This window comes from Symphodus melops (assembly GCF_947650265.1).
Source record: "Symphodus melops genome assembly, chromosome: 3".
NCBI classification, from domain to species: Eukaryota; Metazoa; Chordata; class Actinopteri; order Labriformes; family Labridae; genus Symphodus; species Symphodus melops.
The window spans coordinates 12163582-12188290 of record NC_136693.1 but is presented as its reverse complement, the minus strand read 5'-3'; the positions used below and the strand labels follow the sequence as shown (position 1 = coordinate 12188290).

Here is a 24709-nt window from a genome sequence, read left to right as displayed (position 1 = left end):
ACTAAAGCATAATCGCATTTTTGTACGTTTCGGCAGTTCAAAGCACTTGGTTGGAGTTAAGGAAACACTGTGGTTATGGTTAGGAGATTATGGTTATGGTTTGGGAATTTAAACACTTTGTCAAGGTTTGCAGAAACATCACAGCATGGTAAATATTCAAAACATCGACTAGGATGAGAGAAACACCCCAAGAAGTCATGTGCCTAGCAATCCACCCCCACTCTTCACTCTGACTCCACTGCGGTGAATGAACCGAACTCTGCGAACAAGCTTTGACAGCAAACGTAAATCGCTGTTGCAAATTAGTTGCATATGAAAATACAGCGTAGGCTGGAGGGTTTTGAAGTCATTTGTGTATATTGGTTTGGTCTCTATAATTGTAGTCATGAAACGTTCCGATTATAAGCTAAGGATCTGTGATTTTGGTTCTTAATACTTATCATTTCACTGTACTCAGCAAAGATTTTATCAATCTTAAAGAATGTAGTGTAAAGTATAAGAAAGGAGTGTGCCTGTTCCTCAGGACACCACCTCTCGTACTCTTCCCCTCTTCAGTTTAGTCCACACCCACCACCTGTCAATCAAACCTCCTCCCAAAGATTTCAACAACGTAACTCCCTGGCAGAATAAACACTGTGTGTGTGTGTGTGTGTGTGTGTGTGTGTGAGTGTGTGTGTGTGTGTGTGTGTGTGTGTGTGTGTGTGTGTGTGTGTGTGTGTGTGTGTGTGTGTGTGTGTGTGTGTGTGTGTGCGTGCGTGTGTGTGCGCGTTGTATGTGGGCGGCTGGCGTGTGCCAGAGTGGCTATCCCCTTGGATGGTCAAAGAGGCTCATGGGAAATTTAGTGCTTGCACCAGACCACAAGCTTTCTCTATCATTTCAGCCGATTTCTCTCTTTCAGCCCCATTCAAGAAAGTGATTATCAGAGACAAACTTTCTTTGACTTTATTCTCTGAGTCCTTAGTCTGCCTTTTGGGGCTTTTCTTACTCTAGCGGCTAAACCATTCGAGGTTTCTTAAGAATTGTTTTAGACTTGGCAAATTGTTTTCAACAGTTGTTACTTCTGCATAAAAAAATCCATCTCCAACGTATTTTTTTTTTTTTTGAATGAAGACAACTTCCCTTTGTAAGCAATTAAAAGTGGAAAGGTCACCCAAAGCTTTGATGCCAATACATACAGTATACTCCCACCCAATAAGTACAAGTATTCTCAACCACCATGAAAATTTAACATGTGCAGGTCAGGTGAAAGGACCAGAATGGGCAGAGTTTACTCGACTAACGCCTCATCAGAAGGGACATTAGGAACATTAACGCCAAAGTTATTCTTTGTGCAGAGTCTTCCACAGTGTCTCAGAACATTTGGTTTTGGCTCATCTTTTCACCAATATGGTCTGAACACCTCCTCCCTGTATTCAGAGAGAGAGAGAGAGAGAGAGAGAGAGAGAGAGAGAGAGAGAAGGCTAACAAAGACAGACAGAGTCCAAGTGAAAGCTTGTGGTCAGGTCTGCTGAATCCATTTTCTCATAATGTACATTAAGGGTAAAGTCTTGTAGCCTGTCCAAGTCGGTGTAAAAAGACATTTTTCAGAAAGGAAACAAAAGGCCTGGGCTGGGGGATACGCAATGGTTAACTTCATCAAAACTTGAGCCGCAAGATCCTTTCCATCGATCCCCCCCACCCTCGCTCTTTGTCACTCTGATTTATTTTTGGCATCGAACATCAGCATTTTTCCAAAGGAAAAACTGTTGGGAATCCGATTTCTGGCCTAATACGTTCTCTCTTTCCACAATGTCCTCGCCTGTTGTAGATGTGACAGTAGCTGCTCCATGATGAAGTGGTTGATGAGCTGTGTTTGTTTCCATTCGAGAGCGCACGCACAAAATTGTGTGTCAAATTCGTTGGCAAACGAAGAAAATGTGTTTTTATTTGTCTGACGTTTAAAAAAAAAAAAGAAGCAATTGTTTCAATCTGATCTAAAATCTGACTTCACATGTGAAATACATAGATCTCAACAATGATCAAAGTGACAAATTCACATAAGATCTTATTGCTCATTGAGGCCCTGTCGCTTCAGTGGCATATTATCATGTTGAAATCACATATTTATCAAGAGTATCCACATATGCACAGAGGCGCTATCTACAATATGCACACAGAAACAAACTTTCCAATCTGATCTTAAATCAATCAGGCTCCCAGCATTCTTAGGACTGCACTGCGCAGTGAAGGACCTGGGTATATTTGTTAATTTGCACAAGCAATGGAGCATTTTCACATCTCAAAAGAGATCAGGCTGTCAGAATCATAACTGGTTTTCAACATCGGCATCCTCCGACTGGTTAAGTTGTGAAAAGCGAAGCTTTTACAGACAGTGGAGACCTGAACAAAGGTAACTACTGCTAATGAGAACATAAACTCTATGTAAGCAGAAGGATTATATGTTCATCACAATGGGTGAATGATTACAATATGAATAATTCTTAATAATTCATGTGTTTTGTTATCCATAACACACAAGGAGTTCATATTAAGTGTGTGCCCAATGTCAAAATCTTTAATTTTACAGCAACACGCTACTTGTCACTGTTCTCCTTGTTGACATTTTGGGAAACATTCGACAATGAGCCCCATAAAAATAGGACTCACTGTCAAATGTCTTCCAAGGCAGTGGCTCACCCGAATAGACTTGATCCAAACACAATGGGGGGATCACAAGAAAAAAAGCCTTGTTGTGACTCTTTTGTGTGTAAGCAGTGCAAAAGCCCACATTACACTAATCTCTTTTCCCTTGTTCACTCACAAGACTCAATCTCAAGTCTTCAGAGCTTCTCCAATTCTAGCAGAACAGAAATCACTCTGGGAAAAAGATCACAGCTTCCCTTTCTTTCTCCGTTTTTTAATTAATCCCGACATTCTGTAGCAAGGTCATTTATACACATGTATAAAGACTGTAAATCAATCTATCTATGAAACGTTAACACATTTTTAAATAGGCTTCATTTTCTGTGACTTTAATTAAAGGTTACTTTGACTGCAGTCAGTAAAAGCTGTTACTGAGTCAAAGTGAAAAAAATAATTAATAAACAGCCCTCACAAACTGTGGCTAACAAAATGGTTGCCACACACACACACACACACAAATAAAGCTTTGGATTCTGCAAGCAAGTGTCTCTAAAAGGAAAACAGAACGACTTGAGTGTTCGTTTAAAATTCAGTTTCCACCACCTGCACTCTTTTCACACAACCTGACAGTCCTCAGCCTTGGTCCACATGCAGTGTTTGTGTATGTGTGTGTATGTGTATGGAAAGTGAGCATATGTGTGTCCGTTCTAATACACTTATGCTCTGTTTCTGTTTCCCCATGTGAGGGAAAGAGCGTGCGTGCGTATGTGTGTGTGTGTGTGTGTGTGAGGACTCCAAAATCCAGCACATTTTAATTACTGCCCGACTGCACTGTGTGCCTCTTTGATATGGAAATAAACGCAAGCATCTTCACAGCCACAGTACAAATCTTCATGTGAGTCATAAAAAACAATGAGGCCGACTAATTCCTGCACCTGATTACAGTCTCAGACCTGTGTCAGAAACATACGGCCACCAAGGCCCCTTTCAATTAACTCTACATATTAATGTGTGATTCTTAAAAAAATAAATCAACAGACACTGGGAGTGTTGCTTTTTTAAATCAAAGTTAATTATGCACAACTATACTATGGACTAAAAGAAAATGTCCAATTATTTTAAGAAAAACATTTTCAGTGGGAGAGTGAATGATACAGATCAAAATGGGCCACTTAGGTTACTTGTGCAATTATGCAGTTCCTGTGAAGATACACATATTTAGATTTTTTTTTTTTTTTCATCTGTAATCCTTTAATGTCAGCAATACTGTTCACTTACAGCAGCCAGAGGGACACGGAGATGTAAAAGAGCAGTAAAAAACAGCCGATGTTCAGTCAGTGTTGGCACACGTAGGTGCTCTGTGTGACTCTGAATTAAAAAAAATAACACACTGCAGTTAAATCTTTCATATTAGAGAAACCTGCATTCAATGAATACCCTCTTAGTTGGATGGTGGTAAAAACATTTAAAAAAGCTGGGTGAAACTTAAAAAGTAAAAGCTTTCGTTAATAGGAGTTGCTCTTTTGCTCTCATGCTGTACAAAACCTTCTTCTATTAATTGGTCTGGCATCACTTTCTTCGCTTTTCATGTGAAATGTGGATTTTTTTAGAAGATGATACCTCTTGGTCTGCTCTGTACGAACTGAATGATTTTCATCACCATTGCTGATCTACTTAAGAAGAAAAAAAGGTGCAAACTAAAAAAAGACACAATGTCCTTAAGTAGAAACACTAATCCACATCGTCCAAACAGAAGGCATTTGCATTGTGTCACAACAGACAATATCCACACAGGCAGTACACTACCAAAAGCTACTTGTGTGAACAGAGGGCCACTTCTCTTCACATGCATGCATTTCTCTTACAAAAAGCTACGCAATACATAATGACACATTCCGGGAAAGAAAACTTAGCATCATGACAGATCAGGCTTCTTAAAAGGGGAGAAATTAAAAAATATTTTGGCACTTTTGGTTGTGATCGTTGTGGAGATATCCTGCAGCACATTAGATAACACTTAGATAGACAGATGTCACAACATCTGCTGTCCCTCTCCTCCACCTTTACTAGGCCTGCTGTTGTTTACCTCCTTGTTTATTATCAGCTCCCTCCAAAACCACAAAGACTGGGAGACTAGTAACCCCCCCTCCCCCCACCCTCCCCTTCAGCTGACCCTCCTCATTCTCTCGCTCCACTCTATCCAGCTCGCAATCCAGCAGCAACATCCTTTCACTTTGAACAAGTAGTCGTCTTTCTGCAAAACACAGTATGCACTGAAAGAGTGCGCTGTTTAAAGTCTCCCATGGCCTTAGGTGACACCTGGGGAGAGGCAGGGGGCTTTTTGGATTTTGACGTCTCGATATCTAAATCAACTGTTGTGGCTATCTGTGCAAGGAGTAAAGACATTCTCTGCCAAATATCAGGAAGATGAAAAGTGTCACTCCTGCATGCACACATTCCAGGGAATTTAAGAGCACTCTCATTCTCCATCACATACACACACGCAATTAAAGTTTAATGAGAATTAAAGATACCGAGGACCAGAGAGCGAGAAACGCAGCCTTTTCATCTATCTCAAATATTTTTCAGACTGTTTGAAACATATTTACCGTATTATTAGTGCTGCCGTATGGTATCTGCAAATGGTAATCATATCATTTATCATCCCATTGAACATGATTAAGTCAATAGAAGAATGTTTTATTTTTCATTCACCAAATGTAAAATAATTTCTTTGGAATTTTGTAAGAATTCTGTCAGACATTTGTGCTGTGTAAAACTGAAAGCAGAACACTGGGACTATAAAACCCACACAAACCTGCATTATATCTGTGTCAATTAATAAACGAGCTAAGCAATGTTGAAGACATTTTTGTATTTTGTTTTCGATAAAGTCAGTCGTGTTCCTAGATTAAAAAAAAAAAAAAAAAAACTATTTAAGACCAGATTGACCTTAAGGATTCTTCTGGATTCAACTTAAAGCAAAAACAATAATCAATATAAAAGTACGTTATATAAAAAATATTCTAACAATTTCATATGAGGCAGGTTTCTCTCTAGATCACTACTCCCTTCAGTCTCCCTCCCCTCCTCTCTCGTCCTCTTTCTCTCCTGCCTTTTCTTTGATCTCACTAATTGCTGGCACAAGAGTTCAGTTTGAACCATTCTACATTTAGATGGAGCAACAACAAAAAAAAAGCTATACAGATACATTTAGATGGTATAGATGGATAGAACTTGGTGTAAACAATTTGTGTATCACAAAAGTGTATAAGAATGAAATAATTGCAGAGACTCTCCTGCAACACGGGATACATTGGACTTGGACAGAGTGCAGGGTGTGTTTAGACAAGCCAGGTGGCTTCTCCCTTCATGCCAAAATGAAAGTCCTAAAATCTTTCAACATACTGGCAAGTCAGAGTGAGCAAGTCTCTATCTTACCCTGAGTTCAGGTGGGAAAAGCTGCATTTCTCTGTCATGCAAAAAGCTGAAACCAGCTCGAGATGCACATGCACGTTTTTGTCTTAAAAATACAAACAATTTAAAAAGCCAGTAGGCTACTTATAAAAGATATCATTGCCCAGAAGTTAGGCTTACTTATAAACTGAAAGTCATGTTTTTTTAATCAATCTTTAAATCAGTTGTAATTAAGGTGAACTAAGAGCTTGTCTGTCCACAGCAATGTCTTCAAATGGCATAAATGATTTTAGAGAGTCATGATAACATTTCTACATTTATTAAATAATAATAAGAGAAGTGTATAAAGGAAGTAGGTGGTGAATTCAGACACCGCTAGTTTGTGTGCACATAAAGAAGTGAGATATGTTAAATAAGAGCCAAGAGCGGCGGCTGTGAGGCATCAAAGCGCTCAAACGCCGCTTCTCACTCTTTCCCCTCTCGCGCTTTTTGGGAGCGTCACGCTGAGCTGCAGCAGCCGGCACACAAACTGTAACACAGACAGAGCCGAGAGTCCCTGTATAGACACCAGGACAATGTGCTGAATGGGCAGTCTAATTATAAATGTGCCATTTAGACTCGCATTTGGTCTTCAGAACCGTCTTACCTTATGAGGAGACCTGCGTACACAGCTGCACGACGAGCAACTGTCCAGGACAAAATAGTACGAGGATTTAAAAAAAACTTTTCTCCAAACACTTTCTCTGTTCCACTGAGGATAATCACTGAACAATGTGTCATTGTTTGAGACGTTTTTTTAAAAAAGGACCAAGACAGAAAATTATACTTTCTTAAATTATCTACAGGTGTGTTATTTTTGTAATACAAAACGCACGTGCTCAGCGTTTGGTCATAGCAGAAAATGATCAAAACAAAAATTATGTTTGAAAACAAAAACGTTTCAGCTTTTCCTATCTGTAAATGTTATCACGACTAGCAGTCTCTCTATTTTATTTTTTAAACATCTGAAAATGAAAGGTCATCTCTGGCAATACACTGTCATTTTCCAACTCAGTCAATTTATCACTTATTCGTATTAATGACGCACCTGAAAAAGTATTTGAGTTGATGCAAAAAAAATACATACTAACGTAGAAAGTACACGTTTAAAGATATTTGGAAACATTTTAAACGCCTATTTAAGCTCTAGAAATATACCAACATATCTCTACCATGTAAAGGCCAGATTATTATTTTTATTATATAAAGGAATGACAACAAAGAAAGCTTCTGAAGCAAATTTTCACTTTTGACAAGAGATCCTCAGTGTGCTGTGTCCGGGAGCGCCGAGCTTCAGAGCCTTCGGCTTAAATGGAAAACTGTCTGTTCAAGTACATCTTCTCTAAATGGACAAGCCTCGCGATTGTTGAATTTAATTTATGGCTTATGCATTCTTTAGAAGTCAATTCCCCTGACCTCTCCAGAAAGTTAAGGAAGAGACATTTCCCAGGCTACACGGCGTCCAGAAACTGGGGGTCTCTAACGTTAGACAATTAGACTAAACACGTGAGAAGTCATTGTGTATGTATTAAGTTGTAATGAGACTGAACGAAAGCTTCTTATCAACTTGTTTAGCACCACACACACACACACACACACACACACACACACACACACACTGACACTCGCACACACACACACACTCACACACACAGCGAGCAAACCTCACTGCACGCGCGTCAGGGACAATGAATAGTACCGCTGTGTGGACATGAGAGAAACTGCCACAAGCCCGAGGAAGTTACGGAACATGTAAACACAAACCCTAAAGTGCGTTCAGCCTTTTAAAGTTAAGCTGTAAATAATAATCACCTCTAATTGGTGATGTTTAACCAAACTGCTCTCGGTTACAACGGTCTGTAATGATCATCAGGCTGCATTTCAACAAAGTAGCCTGTATCCGCTCGCACGGCTTGACGCTGCTGAGATAAACAAATGTCAAAATAAGAAGATTTAAAACTTCAAACAAGGCTTTTACAATGGTGCAGACTTTAGGTCTGGTGAGGTTTAATGTTGAATTTCGCGCGGATAGAGGCAGTTCTGTGGGCAATCCGAGAGCCAGCTCCGCGCCTATCGCTCGTCTCGCGTGCACTCCGGCTTGTTTTGGTAAAAGCGACGCATCAAATAATCGCAGCTGAAAAGTTTGTCAACCATTCTCCCATATACGAAATGCTCCCACCATTGTAATCTAAAGACAGAGAACTTTTCAAATGGTTGCAAAGCAAAGTGCGCGCGCTGTCCCAGAACATTTCAGTGACAGCGCGCTCGACTTTTAAGAATCAGAAGAGAGAAGAGCAGCAGAGGAAAATATCAAGACAAGCATGTCGTAAAGTACAGTTAACGTGTTGTTTACCTTGAGGATCTGAGCCGTGGAGGTAATATGCCTGCGTCCTTTCCCGTGCGTAAAGACTTTTACACTACACTGCGTTTGGTAGAAAACGATCACTGAGCTATCTGTTGAGCGAAAACTTAAGTGTGCGCACACGGGGCCATATGAGGGGATCCCGTTTGCTGTCTGTGAACTTCAGCTGTCCAAAACTACAAGTACCTTTTGTTGTTCGCCTATCTCTTCTTTATCTCTCCCTCTCTCTCTTTCTCTCCCTCTCTCTCTCTTTCTATCTCACTCTGACAAGAGAATACGATGGGTAGAGCCGCTGTCAATCTTGGCAATCAATGTGCGCAGCCATGTCGCAAGTATTCAAAGCATTTCCCGTCGTGCAACATCAGAAAGTGAGTGGCCAGGGCATTGATCTGAGGAAGGCAAAGAGGCAGGACTACCCCCCCCCCCCCCCCCCCATCCTCCTCCCAGACAAGAGATGCGAGAGAGAGTGAGTGAGAGAGAGAGAGAGAGAGAGAGAGAGAGAGAGAGAGGGAGAGAGAGATTTGTGGTGAAGTAAAGGTAGAGTCAGGGAAGATGGTTGTAACTGTCCGTATTTTAGTCATTTTAATAAGCCCAAAATGAACATCACTCATAGGCACCGCGACTGTAGAGTTGTAACGTTGACTTTTCCCCTTTGTAAATGAGCTATAGGCTCCTTTTTCATTTGAAGCCAAATTACGCGCTGACCCATTCAACTTTTGTGTAACAGTATTAAAATCCCCGTTTGAATAGAAGAAAATACGCTCAAATCATCATAGAGGTGAGAGAAATCTGTGAGGCAAAGACATGTTGCTAAAGGACAAGTTCAGACTTGTGTGCTATAAAAGCTTTCGGTTTCATAAATTGAAAAACGCACTTTAATTGTACATAAGCTTGCTTGAGCCTTTGTTGTTGTTTTTGTCTAATTGTTTGATCTCAAAAATAAATTTGGATTTATAATTTAACAAATTGTTTTGGTTTTTTCACGTATGAACATTTGATAGACAGGGGTTAACACCCTGCACCTCTGATGCTTTAGATTGACACTAAACACTCATTTTGACAGATTATTATCCCACAAAGTTAGGCAAAGGTTGGCTCCTATTCTTCCCGCCTAGTAAGTGTGAAAATAAGCAGTTATTCTAACGCTCTCTTTATTATAAGATAATTATGAATCGTCAAATAAACTTCAAAGAACGTAAAAACATCTGAAATTCATAATTTGGTCGTTTTTGAGAGCCAATGAATTTAACACATCGATTTTCAGGAATAGAAATTGAAGTGTGTTCATATTTTCTTCTATATGTAACAAAGGTAATGAATTTAGATGGACGTCTAAGATCTATTTTGTTGTATATGAAATTCCTTCAGGGTTTTAAAACACAAGGTAGATCTTTAAAACAATTAAGCTGCATCAGCACGTCAATGTAGACAGTTTATTACATTTATAGGCTCCCGATTAATTTGTAGCCTACTTAAAGAAATTTTTTTTATAATGGTTATTTTTTATAACATATCCAGGAACAGGATTAAACACCTACATTTAAGCAAGGGTCCGATCAGTGTGTAGTTTGACTCATCTAAACTAAAGACATTTTTCGACTATCAGCCAAAAACAGAAGGCTTTTTAAAATCAAAAATCATATAATTATGTGTGTTTACTGAACATGTGGTTGAGATGATCAGCGCAGTTTGGGAGTGTCCTACAGATGTCACACAATCACACAATCAGTTAGAAACAACGATTTAAAAAAAAGACCGGAGCGTGACAACTGATGGAAAAGTTGTAATCTATAAATCTGCAGCAGGATAAACGGCAGACAAAAAACCCAACACATATTACAACACTCACCCCATCCTCTGTATAAGTTAAACAGTGACATTACGGAGGACTATCACTTCGCACACAATAGAAATAGGAAATTTACTTACAAGGACAGGAGACAGCAGGAGCAAATTCAGATTGTTAACTGCAGTCACACTGAGCTGAAGGAGGAAGAGAGAGAGAGAGAGAAAGCGAGAGAGTGGCTTCAAAAGTCATAACATCAGCTAAGACCCCTGTGCGCCTGACTGTCCCTCTTTCTTTTTCTTTTTTTTTTCTTTTTTTTTTTTTTTTTTTTGATCAAGGTGATGAAAAACACCTCACATCTCCATCACCGAGCACACCACACATCATCTACGTTTCACAAAATGACTTTACTCTTGTAAGTTTTAAACCGCCAATTTTTTTTGTGAGCAGGGTTTGTAAGTAAATGTTCCAGCTCACAAGGAAAATAGAGTTAAAGACGAAAAAGGAAAAAGAGAGACTTACCTTTCTGGAGGAAACTTCCTCTTCACTTTGGCGAAAACTTTGCTCTTGAACGCCTCCAAGCACTCAACAATGTTCAACTATAGGAACATAGAACGTGTCGTCTGTTTTGGCAACAACAAAAACAGACTGACAGTGAAACACCTTAGTTGCTTGAATCATAACAGTCCTTTAAGAGCCAGGCTGTGTATTTGTCACATCTATGCATGATGATTCAGATGTGATATCTGCTCTGTGTGGGGAGTCTCTACAGGAACGGACTAACCGCGACTGACGTGTTTCACGTGTGTCATGCGCCACCTTTTGGACACTGTGGGAATCACCTCCACAAATCCTATCACCCGCAAAAAATCAGATGACTGTCAGAGATAAAATCTGAGAATTTGGGGGAAAAAAACCTCCTGCTTTTAATGATGTAGAAATGTATTAGCAGTCAAATAGTTTCCTTCAAAATCCTCCTGAGCCTGCTGCTTGGACTGAATTGTTTCTGAATTTAGAAGAAAAACACATTCATAGAATATTTTCATCCTGGTATTTATTACCAGACTTTAACAGATTACTTTGGTCGCAGCAGAGCCAGTGTGTGTTGGAGGGTTCTAAAAACACTAATCTAGCCTACTGTTTTGAGATAAATGTCTGTTATGGCTTTCTTTTTAGAGCTTAGATTGTGGAGCACAAAGCCGGCATAAAGAGCAAAAGACAGTCCAACTTGTTGGGGAGTAAAGCAGACATATTTGCATACCCTGTGAGTCTTTGATGCATCTGGAAATTCAAGTCTAGCCCATAAATATTTGAAAAGGAGAGTGCATGAAAATCAACATTTTTGTTACATTAAATTAACATGTGTTCTCCTCCTGTTGTGCATGGTTAATTAGAGAACACCATACAGTCAGTGAGTGAGGATGAAGGCAGCGAGGTGGGGTCTTTCTTTGATTACAGTGCAGCCAGAGCAGGTTTCAAGGTGTGCAGCTGGTATATTCTTAGGAATACACTGGTATGTATTACTCACAAGGAGTCACAATTATCTACATTCAAGTAGAAGATTTAAAAAAAAATCCTTTACTTATAAATCTTTTGAAACATGGGATGATCCCCTTATACAGTAACCCTTAAGTTCAGTTTATACACAATAAACATGCATAAATGACACATTTTGATGCAGTTTTATTATATTTATTATTTAGAAAAAACTTAGCTGAATGTGGAAATCTTCATTACAAATGGATCTCATTTTACAAAGCATTCAGACACCTAATAACTGTAATAATATATTATTATGCTATTTTCTATTAAGCATATCTATGTGAACAACCAATAATATCCAAGCTATCATTTGTGTGTGTGTGTGTGTGTGTGTGTGTGTGTGTGTGTGTGTGTGTGTGTGTGTTTGTGTGTGCATATGTGTTGAAATTCATTATTATTTAATTTAAATTTAACCCTAAGATGTAAAAGAACTCCATGATTACAATATCAAAAATAATTAAATTAAAATGAGGGAAGCCTTTAATTTGTTCATCTCTAAATAATATGTTATAATTTGTCTTGATTTTGTGGTTCATTTTTTGTAATCAGTAAAAATGACCCTTTTTTATGACATAGTCCAGTTCTAAACAATCGAGATCCCCATATCAATACAACTTAGTCATTATGGAATGCCAAGTTATGTAATTAAGTCAAACACTATTTGCATACATGCAAATGGTCTCTCTCCCAATTGGACTTGCAAAGTGGGGCGCTCTGTTCTCATTAGTTGACCCAAATCTCTTACTTGTAACTCTGGATTTCATCAAAGTTTAGTCAGGATCTAATATTTCCTTTCAAGTTAACAGAGAAGCAGTGATTAATCATGTTGAAATAAGGAGTACAACATGCCAATTCTAATTATATACTTATCAGGCACACTATTACACATACAGAGCCAACACTACTATAAATATCAGCTCTGTAGTGTACACATAAAACAAATGTGTATAGGGCTTCTTGTTCCTCACGAACAACCTTTGTGTTTTATTGATCGAAACATAGATAATTTAGAGTATTTCATCTGGACATGTCTGGTGTATTTATGGCCGAGAAAGAGCATGCACTGATGAACCTAAAAATTGAACTGATACATCGCTGTGAACTGAAATGTATATGCAGCCTTTTCATTTGTGTTGTTTCATGTAGTTAATTTCACACTGATCTCTCTGTGTGTGTGTGTGTGTGTGTGTGTGTGTGTGTGTGTGTGTGTGTGTGTGTGTGTGTGTGTGTGTGTGTGTGTGTGTGTTGCTGTTAGATTAAAGAGGATGCCCAAAGGCATTTAGTTCATTTACAAAGCAATTGCTTTTATGTACAAAAATCCTAATTCACTGTAGGTATTGTAAAATCCTTCCGTTTAAGGGACATGAGATTAATTCATTGTTTAATGTAACACAGCACCTTCTCAACACAACCTTAATCATTAATGATGAAGGAGTTGGGTCTTCTCGCTGTTTGATATATTAAATCAGTAAATTTTCCGGTCAATATTTAATATCTTTTTCTTTTGTGTAATTACCCAAACTATTAGAATAGCTGAGTTTGAATGGATTTGAAATAAAACAAACACAAGATGCACTGTTTGACTTACTCAACGTTAGGTGAATGTGAAGCAGCATGACTGTTATTCAGCCTTCCCTCTACTCTTTTTTTTTTTTTTTTGCGTGCACGCATGCTGAAAAGAATATACAGTGGTTCCTAACTCTTTAATTATTTAACAAATCACCATTCCATTTCTTACATATTAAAAAATGTACCATATGGGGAGCCTGGAAATGATAAAACAGCATAAAATACTCTTTTGAAATCAAAGCACCTATTGCATGGGCTTCCTTGGTTTTGTATTTGTACAATCGGACTACAATCCGGATCCCCACAGTGTGCAAAGGGGGCGCCGGCTGTGTCTCCACTGTAGTCTTATCATGAGACATTCACGGGGTGGAACAATAATATTTATGTGATGGAAATAGGTATCACTGGGAATCAGTGTAGGATTTCTTTCTTTCTCTTCTGCTATCTAGGGAAAAGTGTGAATATGTTACAAATGCAGTGTGCCGTGCAGTGAACAATATAGACCTGAGAACAAGGTCAGACTGCTCAGCACGGTCTCAGCAGACACTTCCTTTCAAGCATAGAGGGGGGAAAAAAAACCTAACATACCAAGGAGCAAAAGTCAAAGCTTTAACTTGACCACTATCTTTTTAATCAAATTTTAAACAACGACATAAGACCCTTTGACTCATGTGATTCAAAAGAAGATATTTTATTGACAGCTACTTTCTTATCATCTTATATTTACTTCTACAAAAAAGACTGTGTAACAAACATCCCTGTCAGGAAACTGAGCTCTATGTGTCTCATTTGAAAATGCATTTCTGAAGCTAGTGAGTGTTTAGTAAAGGATTAACGCGGGAGGCCTTGATTGCATTTAACAGAACAGGACCAATTAGCATAATAGGCCCTTTTTCATTCTCTTTGAAGTCCAAAGCAGAGAATTACAGATGTATATGAACCAGCAGCCAAACGTCAATATATGGAAATCCCACAATCCTTAGTGGAATGTCCTGGGTGAATTTATTTTTGCAGGGGGGAATGAAAAACATCCCATTTTTATTGCAAAATAAGCACAACAGAGGATGTGATGGGTCTTCTTCTTGCCACTAGGGCCATCAGGTGCTGTGGGGCCTCTGAGGAGGAAGAGTAGGAGGAGGAGGACGAGGAGGCTGCTCAGGGAGGTGCAGCCTCCTCTCTCTCAGGTGCTCTCAAAACACACCATGATGCAGGCAAGGGAAAGTGATTACACTCCACTTAAAGATGAAGATGTCACTTGGGAAGAATCCAAACACAACCACTAAGAAAAGCAATGGAGGGCGATATATATCTTTTTTTTTTTATGTTTGGATTACATTTGGAATATAATTTAGCTTTAATAGCTGCCTTAAAAAAGCATTTCCCTTATATTCTTTTCTTTTTGAATCAGAAGTTCATTCCATGAATTTCTCAGAGGTTTCTTTGTACAATTGCAATGGAGACATAGTTCATGATTTAAAGATATGAATTCTGTACTTCAGAATCCAGAGTTATTAGTATCCACCTTCGTGCTTGAAAATACAAGGAATTAAAAATGCCCTTTTGAGCTGGAAAAAGCTTTGAACTGAAGAGATTTTCAAGATGCCTGTCTCTCTCTCTCTCTCTCTTTTTGTATTGAAAGTTCACCTCCTTTGAGCATGCCATAGTTTGGTTCCTTTTTCAAATAATAGCATGAAGTTTAATGGGTCAAGGCAATCAATGGAGGAGTTCAAACAGAATCTTGGAGCTACGATGAGTGCACATTTGTACTTTCTTCTTTGAACATGATTAGAATAAAGATGCACTGAATAAATACATCAATGAGATATATGGAGGAATGAAGGCTCTTTAAGGTAACATGTGATTTAGAAGTTGCTCTTTTCTGTCTAATATCTGAATCCAATAGAGTAATAATCCCTTAATTTTAGGATAATTTTGGCAGCTGATGATTGACAATCCACTTTCGGGCTGACTGAGACATGTTACTTCTGTTGGGTGCTGGAGGTGCCGTTCTCAGCATAAGTAATGGAGGGAGGCTAAAGAGTTAAGTGAAACATTTTGATCTTGGTAGCGAAGGATTGTTTCTCCTTTTACTCTTCACTGGCAGCAACAAATGATTTGTTACTAGAAAAAAAAGTGACTGTCAATGAGGAATGCAATGAGAACATTGAATCTAAGTCGGCAACATTTTTTTTTACTTACTTATGCAATCAGAGAATATTGAATTTTTTCGGAAAATATGTATTTTTGCTTATTTTAAGTGCCATTCAGCTGTACATTTTTGGCATATTCAAATAAAAAAAAAGACAAGCATGATAAAGCAGATTTAGTTCGAATATCTTTAATTTTTACATTTTTATAAATTTCCATTGTGCAACCTTCGCGAGTCACTCAGAAAATATGTTAAAGGTTATTCTCATCCTGATGTAAGCAAAAATAAAACTCTTTCGGGCAAGCTAAAAGGAGACTGGCAGTGCTACAGGTACATACAGATGACATTTCAAGTGGTTTGGTGTAAATATTATTTTTGACAAAAACACTACCATCATGATGCTTTAGTACCTACATCTGTACCTGACAAAACAAAGAGACAAACACAATTCCCAGCTGAGAACATACTGCAATGAAAAGCCATTCATTCCTTATAAACAGTGTACAATCAAAGTGCAATGACATGTAGAAAATATGGTTTTATTACCATGAGATTTACATTTGTTAGACAATGCCATAGTTAATAAGCACAGCAGCTCACGTCTTAATGTCCCGTTGCTTTTAGAAACTAGAAACACGCGATCGAGCCGTAGAGAGCAGCTTAAAAGTTTAGTTCAGTTTGTGTACTGCGTGGAAGTCAAAACTAAATCTTGTTTCTTGTAGAACCCAGTTGGTGTTTTTTTCATTGTAGGATAGCACCTCAGTGTCCAGAAATTGCTTGAGCTGGAAAGGGAGAGAGGAGGACGGAGTTAGAACAAAAACAGCAGAATTCATCAAGGCGAAAACTGTCTCACAAAAAAAATGTGGTCACTTTTTTGTCGTTTACGTCCGGCGTTATTTTAGAAAGAAGATACATAAAGTTGTATTCATAGTATCAAGGCTCTTGTTGTCCTTTAAGAGCTTGTTCCTGAATGCAGCATTAATGTGTTCATTACTAATCTTGGAGTTGTCCTTGACTTTTCATTACAGTTCTGTACTGTCATATAAATCTCGTAGGTAGAGCCCGTTTTTCCTTCTGATCTTTCCCTATAGACATGAAAGGGTTAATGGCAGAGCAACAAACAGTTCGTCCAAACTCTAACAGCCAACCTGAGCATGGGATGAGAAAGCCAAAGAAAAGAAAGTGTGGGGAAAGTATGTGTCACACACAGCACAATAGAAAGCATGCAGACACACGCGTTCTGTAGAGATGAGGTCCCTTCTCCAGTTAACAACACATTCAAGACATGCTTCCTCTGACACAACTAAAAAAAAAACAATCTGTTCATTTATTGTCTGTGTGCCTTTGTGCTGCACTTTCTTCCTTTTTTTAAGGTGGATCTTATCTATTAAAGACTGGACAGTGGATAGAAAAGGAATACTGGGGGGAGAGAGAGTGAGTGGGGAATGACCTGCTGAAAAAAAGAGCCACAGGTCCGACTCAAACTTGGGCTGCCTGCTTGGAGTACTATATCCTATTTATATGTGCCACCTAACCGCTGAGCGATCTGCGGCCCCGTGCTTTCATTTTTTGTTAATTTTATTTGGCACTAGTGTGTCCATGGAGATCATCAGGTCAAATTTAAAAAAATAAATAAATCAGAAACAACTTTAGTAACCGAATAATGGCTAATGGATGCATTTTCTTTTAATTAGGCAAAATTGACACCTTCTTTCTGCATTTACAGTAACAACAGTAATATCTTCATTTTTTTCAGGCTTATCTCTGCCAGCTACAGATGGGGAGCTAATTGGTGCCGAGGAATACAGCTGTGCTGACTACTGAACTGTCAAGGTGCTAAATCAAAAGGTGTCTCTTTTGTTAATTATACACAATGCTACAAACAGTCTTGTTTGTTGAAGCCTTTTCTTCCCTCAACCATCCATAAATATTTTGGCAGCGGTACAAAAAGAAAAAAAAAAAAAACAATTTACAGACAATTATCACAGTGGGATGAGCAGACTGCCTGCAGATGTTTGTTTGGATGATAATGGGAGCAGAGGCAGGGCTTCCCTAACCTGTTTCCTTCAATCACAGCAGAGCAAAGAGCATGCAGAGAGGCGCAGGAGCGCCGCGTTACGAAGGATTAGTGAAGCCTTGAAAAAATTAGCACCATTAAACATGCAGTTAGGCCTTACTTTATTTCTTGTATTAGACAAACGTGTAGTGAATTCCGTTGCTTAGAGGAGAGGGAGGCGCCACAGACGCAGCAGAAACAGGAGGAAGAGGAGGAAGAGGAGGAGGTGGGGGAGGAGGGGGTGGGGGGGGAGGGATGGGGAGGTTAGCCTGTGGAGGATCTACGGAGGAGCGGACCACAGACAGAGAAGGAGAAAACAACAGTGGTTGTTAGTGAAAAGACCCACCACTTTAAACATTTCATCATCTTAAGAAGAAAAAAATCAGCCCTCAATAATACGGAGCCACAACAAGAAGATCTTCATGTAATAGAAGGTTAATACTTTTCAGATCATCTTTCAGCACAAAACAAATAAAAATCCAGATTTTTCACTTCAAAACACCCAAATATTTCAGGATTAAGAAAAAGAAAAAAAAAATAACAACGACCCTTTAATGTAAGTGCTGCATATTCCTGCCCGTGTTCCAGTTCTTATTGAAGTCTCTCATGCATAATATGGTAAAAAAAAAAGACACTTCTTTTAATTCAGGGGTTTGAAAGTGCACCAGCGTACCTTCCTTTAACACCAAAGGGAGAGAGAGGCAGTGATTCAGTCTCTAGTGACAACATGCCACCAGTTATATTCTCTGACATTTGTCAGTGCTGGAAATAATGTTATAATTGTTGATTTTGCCTCACTGTGCATATTAAGCTTCCACACGCGCTGACAGCTTGAGTGGTACTGTGTGTGACAGATATGCGTGTGTGTGTGTGTGTGTGTGTGTGTGTGTGAGGGAGGCAGACTGACAACCTGCTGCAGCTACAGTGAAAATGAACTTGCCTCTCTGCTGTAGAGTATGAAAGAGATGAAAAGTGAGCGCGGCGTCTTTTATGCAGGTTCAGAGCTACGTTCAAAGCAGCAGCAACGGTATGCAGAAGGAGAGTGGGGTTTGACTGGGTCATTGATCAGCACACAAAACGGCCTCATCAAGCGATTCCTCCCCTATCTGAAAGATTCTACATTTGCAATTAGAGGCTATCTGCACTCCTAAGAAGGAATAATGTTCAGTTATTAGAAAATGAACAGCCTTATTGCTTGGTTTTGCACCTTACGCCCTTCTCATCTCCACTGCGTCAATCCAGGAGTTTCCCCATTATCCCATCTGAAACCAAAAGACGTCAATTTGAAGCTGGGAGGAAATTTACAGAAACTGGCGCTGCTTTTTTTCTTCTATTAACATGGCAGATATAGTAATTACTTCCGCAAGTGTTTCTGTGGAGAGCAGATTTTTACACTCTTTTATAAAGCAAAGATGTACAAACCCACAATATCCAACAGGCTCAAAGAAATGGAAAATAATTGTATCTTATAGAAATGACAGACCTGCGACCAGCTTGCTCTTGAGTGAAGCCTCTGAGGCGAGCGCGTAGGACATGGTGATGATCCTTTCCTGCTCCTGCAGAGCTGAGTCAAGGGCCACCAGCCCCACATCTGGCTTGTCCACAGACACTGTAGCTGCGAGGTTCTGCACACTGTCACATGCACAAAGACATACAGCAGCAAATTAAGACAACGTGATGCAATGGTAATAATGTGAAAATGCCTTGAATGCTCTGATGGCTTTCCCTTGGAATGTGATGATAAGCCTGAGTCCAGTTCCAATTAAGCCTAGTTGAACCTCTGTATTATTGTGTAACTGGTTGTTTCACCGCACAGCCTTCTTAACATCCCAGAATCAGTCATTTATCAGCAACACTGTATGATTTTATTTTTTTTACCTGGACTTTGCTAAGATGCTCTTAATGCGCTCCACCTTGCGATGGCGTTCCTCCACCTCCTGTGGACTGAGAGGCTCCTCAGGCTCTGAATCCACATAGCGCTCAGGTATCAACACTTTCTGAGGCTTGGAAAGCTGCACAAAACAGACATGTTGTGTTTTTACATCACCCAGTTTCCTCTCGTCATCCTTGACACTGAGTCACAGAGAAGAATCTATCCAATCACACGGCTGAAGGATATGAGGTTAAAAAAAGTAAACTACCGGTATCTTTAATGATCTCCAAGCAAAGCAAACAAGAATCTTAATACTTCTGAAAGGTTTAGCTTCTTGTTTAAAACAGTGGATAATATTTGTTCTTAACAACACAGAAAAGAAAATGATCATATGAAATATGATATTTTGTCGTATAAAATCTTCATTGAACTTTCCTGTCAACACACATTTTTTACCTTTCTGGCTGTAGCCTTTTTGCAACTCATAATGGCTTCCTTCACCGAGATAGATAACAACTCACCTCTTTCTTCAGGTCCAGGTCATAGTCTAGTGGTTCCAGGTCAGGTTCATGCACAGGAGGAGTTGTTACTGTGGAGCGGAAGGTCAGCCATTCGTCAGAATGCGGGCGCGGTCTCTCTTTGTGCTCGGGGGGTCTTTCCTCCCCTTGAATGCTCCGTACTGCCTGTGCCTCCTCTCCCTGAACAGCCCTCTCCAGCAACTGCAGGTCAAACTCCTGCTCTCTCTTCCACTGGACAGCAAACAAAGGGAAGAATTACTGAAAAACACGCCATGGAATACTGTCGTCAGGTTGTGTTGATCGTCATCAGTGACTTGTATCACTTTGTTCACACAAACATGTATGTGATAACAAGTCCTGTACACTGTAGTTGTTACTGTCTGCAGAGAGAACATGTATGTGCAGGTGTGTGTACACAGGTGTGAAAAATGGGAGAGCATGCACGCATGCTTTCAGATCACAACATACTGCAATTCTCTGCTTTGAGATGCAGAAGACAGCACAACAACATTGAGACAAACAGGAGGGATCGATTCAGTCACACTGATGACAGTTTCACCTAACGTCACTGCATCATTCTAGTACTGTAAGAAAACATGGGCATAGGTGTTCATGAGAAAATAATGTTTATTTGCAAACATTCACATTTGTAACATTGGTCTCACAACTTAATTAGTCAATCAGCAGATTAACACTGAAATCATTTACCCTCTGCTTTGATATAAACTGGATGAACACATTAGTGTTACCAAAATCAAAGAGTTCTTCTTACAAAGCCGTTGCAACTCAGACTCTCTACATGATAATTAATCTTTATCTAAATAAAGACATTACAGCAATGAAAAGTAATGATGATTAGGTGTCAGTGAATACGCTCAAATATGCATCGCACATTACTAAAAGTATGTCAATGTTTTGGTCAGTGGAAAATAAGAAGGCACTTTCTCTCGGACACACACACACACACACGCACGCACGCACACACACACACACACACACACACACACACACACACACACACACACACACACACACACACACACACACACACACACACACACACACACACACACACACACACACACACACACACACACACACACACACACACACACACACACACACACACACACACACACACACACACACACACACACACACACACACACACACACACACACACACACACACACACACACACACACACACACACAGTACTGTGCACAATGTCATTTATTAAAGAAGAGTAGGCTTTAATATCTAAATTAGGAGAGAAAACAGTGATGACCACATACATTCACAGAGAGCACAAGACAGTGTTGTAGGGTAGAAAACAGCATGCCAGGAGGTTGGAAATGTTCTGACAGTGATAGCAACCACAGCCATGAAATGGAAAGACTAGTTAGGATGGATGAGAAGCAAAATACCAAGAAGTGTTAGTGTCTTTTAGAGGGAATTATGGAAACTCCAGAAAATGTGTAACTATTAGCTGTCAAAGGCTTAAAGGCCCGTGTCTGAGGTGAAAAGTGTTATAAGATTAGTAGAAGGGACAAAGCAAAGATGTTATCACTATTCAAAGTAATTGTAAATATTTCCACTTCAGAATAAAACTTTTTTGACAATTACATACAGTCAGTACTGTTTTGTGCTAAGGTTCAGTGCTATGTGTAGAGCGCGGACTGTTATCCACTTATCTATAAAAGCCTTTTCAGAGAAAACAATTTGACATGTCACAGGAGAAAGAAGCACAGGAATAAAAAGACAAAGATTGGTGGCTGCATTCCTGATATTAACAATTGTGCTATTTTTTTTTTTTAAGCTCTGACGAGTCAAATGTCTGCAGTGAAAAAGGCCTACTCAAGTCTTTAAACAACAAGCATGAACTACACACTGTTAGAGGCACATGGTGAATAACCATACTGCACTAATTGAATTATAGTCCTAACAACTGTTGTAGAGAAAAGACAGACTAAAGGCATGCATGTCTACTGAAGACCGCCACTCTTGGTTTCGTTGCCGTCATGCATGAAAGGGTGTGGTCTAAAATCGTTCTAGTGACGTACTGATCCAATGTCTGCTGAGAGCGGGCGTGAGGATGAGGGGCGTGGCGAAGGAGAGGCGTGTCGGTCTCCGTGACTCAGGGTGCGTTTGCGCTGGCGGACAAGAGCCTTCTGGTGCCTCTTCATCCTCTCCAATTGCTCATCAGCGCTCATCTTCCCCCTCTGCTGCTGCTGCTGCACGGAGTCCTCAGAGTACAGACGCTCCAAGGCACTTTTTGGTCTCTCCTGAGAAGAGTGGGAGGAAAGAGAGTTGATAACATGAGCAAAAGGTGCAGCAAAAGGTAAAGATGGGGATGAAAATAAAAATAGACCTCTGCTATAATGTGAAAGCATAGTCAGTGGGGAAGAGCAACTGAAAGGAACAGAAAAAAATAAACATCTAAGGCGTAAAAATCCCCATTTTTTTTCTACCTGAGAATCCCACATCTTTATTAAAAGAAATATGATGGACGGTTATAAGGTGAAGGTAATAATGCATTTTTTTATTCTCGACTACAACTGAAGAACATCTGGAGTTCTCACATCGAGATGAGACAGAAGATGGAAGATTCTTAAATAAGGAAATCAATTCTAGTGAAAAAGTTAAAAAAATCAGTATATTAAAATAAATTTTTGCCACGTGTTGTTTTTTTTTTTTTTTTTAATGAATGTTGAAGAATAATATATAGCAGCTTCTTATGGTAATGCAGTAATGGTGGTCATAATAGAAATGAACAAATATGTTTTTGTGTAAATTATTAATTCCAACCACGGAAAAAAATCATCATAATTTACAATTCAAGAAATTTCACACGAGCATTATTGCATCCATAAAAGATAAATCCCTTGCTGACTCGCCACATGAGCACCAAAAGAGTCAATGTTACCTACAGTAACTAAACAATTTAAATGTTGCTCATTAGACACATAAATATCACTAATGTCAACTTGAAGTAAATACTAGTGAGTTCATACTTTTGATCTAACTTTACTATCAGAGTCTTCGTCTCACCTTTACGCCTGCAGCCGAGGCTGATCTTCGGAGGGTCACGTATGAAGAGATGCTTGAAGACTGATTCAGTCTTAGGGAGGAACCAGCCACTCCTGAGGGGAAGCAAACACACATTGACACGAGGACGTTCAAAGGATAGGATACTTTTAACACGACCGATCCCTTTTTTGATCGCGTGTATGTAATGACATCATTTCACATTCAAAAATGTCAATGTTTAAGCTTTGTGTTGAATTTATGCTCCGCTTTAAGCTGAAAGTATGTACTTGCTGTTTGAATTCAACACCTTTTACTCCAAAATAAAGAAATGACCTTCTGGTAGATTGAAGGATAAAACATTGACTTAAGCATGGAAAAGGAACTTGTTACATATCACAAACTAAATGAAGACAGCTCAAAGGACCAGTAATATCAGGTGGATATTATACTTGACTCTTCAGCTGAGCAGTCTGAGAGTTTTAAAGTGAAATAAACCATTTAAAGATGCATGAATGTTGTTCTTTTCCTTCACTTTGACTACAAGGAGACACTGCAAAGGCTTATCCACACTGCACCCAAATGGACAAAACAGCAGGCGATTAATCGCAATAAAAAAAAAAAACGTACCGTATTCTTGTTAGACCTTAGTTAATCAAAATGAACTGGGTAATGCAGACACTTTTGATTCATTTCCTTGACGTCAAACGTATGTTTACACATATGTGATTTCCTGTCTCTTTTGTCAGTTTACCTCTGCTCGGTAATGTCTGGTAACCCTCAGGTCCAGATGATGTTACTACAGTGATGTGGCTGGAGCCATCTCCAGCACCCATAAGCTCTGGATCGCTCAGGAAAGGTCTAAGTTCCACCTGAGTCACACAGACAGACATTAGAAACAGACAACACACAGAAATGTAGACATTTAAGCACCACATACAAACAAAAAGTCACAGGAACCCCATGTACTGTACCTTACTGTCTCCATTAGTGTACTGGCCAATCTCCCTGTCCCTTTTGCGTTCATCTGACTGTCGTTTGAGGCCACGCACAGAGGTGTGTCTGATGACTGTTGTCTCTCGGGGCAGGGGGGGCACGGCGGGGGGATGCTCATCTGGACTGTAGAGCTGAGGTAGAGGAGGTCTGGGAGGCACATCATCCTCACCCTACACATAGAACAACTGGTAACTATTGATTCAAATGAAAAGTTACAAACAGTAAGTAACGTAACTTTGCTAAATAAAAAAAATAAAAAGTGCTGATTTTCATTTTTTCTCATTGTTTTACATCCTTGAAAATTCAATATCTTTGTGCTACTTATTTCTCCCAATTTGAAAACTTTAACTACAAATGTTTTAATAATAGAAAGACTTAGAAAAGTTCTATCTTAATTTGGGGGGAGGGTAAATGGAGACAAATTCCAAAAAGAGAAAAGAAGAAATCATTCATTCTCTTGGGCATTGCAGGATATTTCAAACCAAAATCTAGGATGCTTATATTACTTTCATTACAGGGGTCACTCACCCAGTTAAGCCCACTTGTGATAGTTGCAGAGTGTTGTAAGGGCTGCTGGCTGGGGCTGGAGAACGCGGTGGGGGTGTGGATGCTGGGGCTGAGGTGGGGGCTGTGCTGCGACAATCTCATCTCCATAGCAGACGGGCTCCCAGACACAGAAGGCACTGATGATGCCGACACTGAAGGCACAAATTTCCTCTCTGGGGAATTTGGTGTATATGCACATGTAAGATG

At 39.5% G+C, this 24709-nt stretch overlaps 2 protein-coding genes across 18 annotated transcripts in view; both read right to left on the bottom strand.

The window, feature by feature from the left end:
* The window catches only part of sox6 (SRY-box transcription factor 6), a 130036-nt gene extending 119110 nt beyond the window's left edge, over positions 1-10926 (bottom strand). For 4 of the 6 annotated variants that reach the window (XM_079339335.1, XM_079339338.1, XM_079339339.1 and 1 more), the window contains exon 1: positions 8432-8845. The gene's annotated coding sequence lies outside the window, so the exon portion shown is untranslated. Of the gene's footprint in view, positions 1-8431; positions 8846-10369; positions 10459-10748 lie in introns of those variants that run through there. The other 2 variants (XM_079339336.1, XM_079339337.1) reach the window with 2 other exon arrangements.
* Positions 10927-15670: 4744 nt separating this feature from the next.
* plekha7b (pleckstrin homology domain containing, family A member 7b) overlaps positions 15671-24709 on the bottom strand; it is a 64138-nt gene continuing 55099 nt past the window's right edge. For 10 of the 12 annotated variants that reach the window (XM_079339892.1, XM_079339897.1, XM_079339901.1 and 7 more), the window contains 10 exons: positions 24485-24675; positions 23935-24126; positions 23715-23832; positions 22985-23076; positions 21997-22218; positions 19937-20164; positions 19421-19554; positions 19026-19174; positions 17664-17822; positions 15671-16268 (listed from right to left, as the gene is read on the bottom strand). In XM_079339892.1, the coding sequence (XP_079196018.1) occupies positions 17677-17822; positions 19026-19174; positions 19421-19554; positions 19937-20164; positions 21997-22218; positions 22985-23076; positions 23715-23832; positions 23935-24126; positions 24485-24675 (1472 nt within the window). In that variant the 3' untranslated portion in view covers positions 15671-16268; positions 17664-17676. The remainder of the gene's footprint in view (positions 16269-17663; positions 17823-19025; positions 19175-19420; positions 19555-19936; positions 20165-21996; positions 22219-22984; positions 23077-23714; positions 23833-23934; positions 24127-24484; positions 24676-24709) is intronic. The other 2 variants (XM_079339900.1, XM_079339903.1) reach the window with 1 other exon arrangement.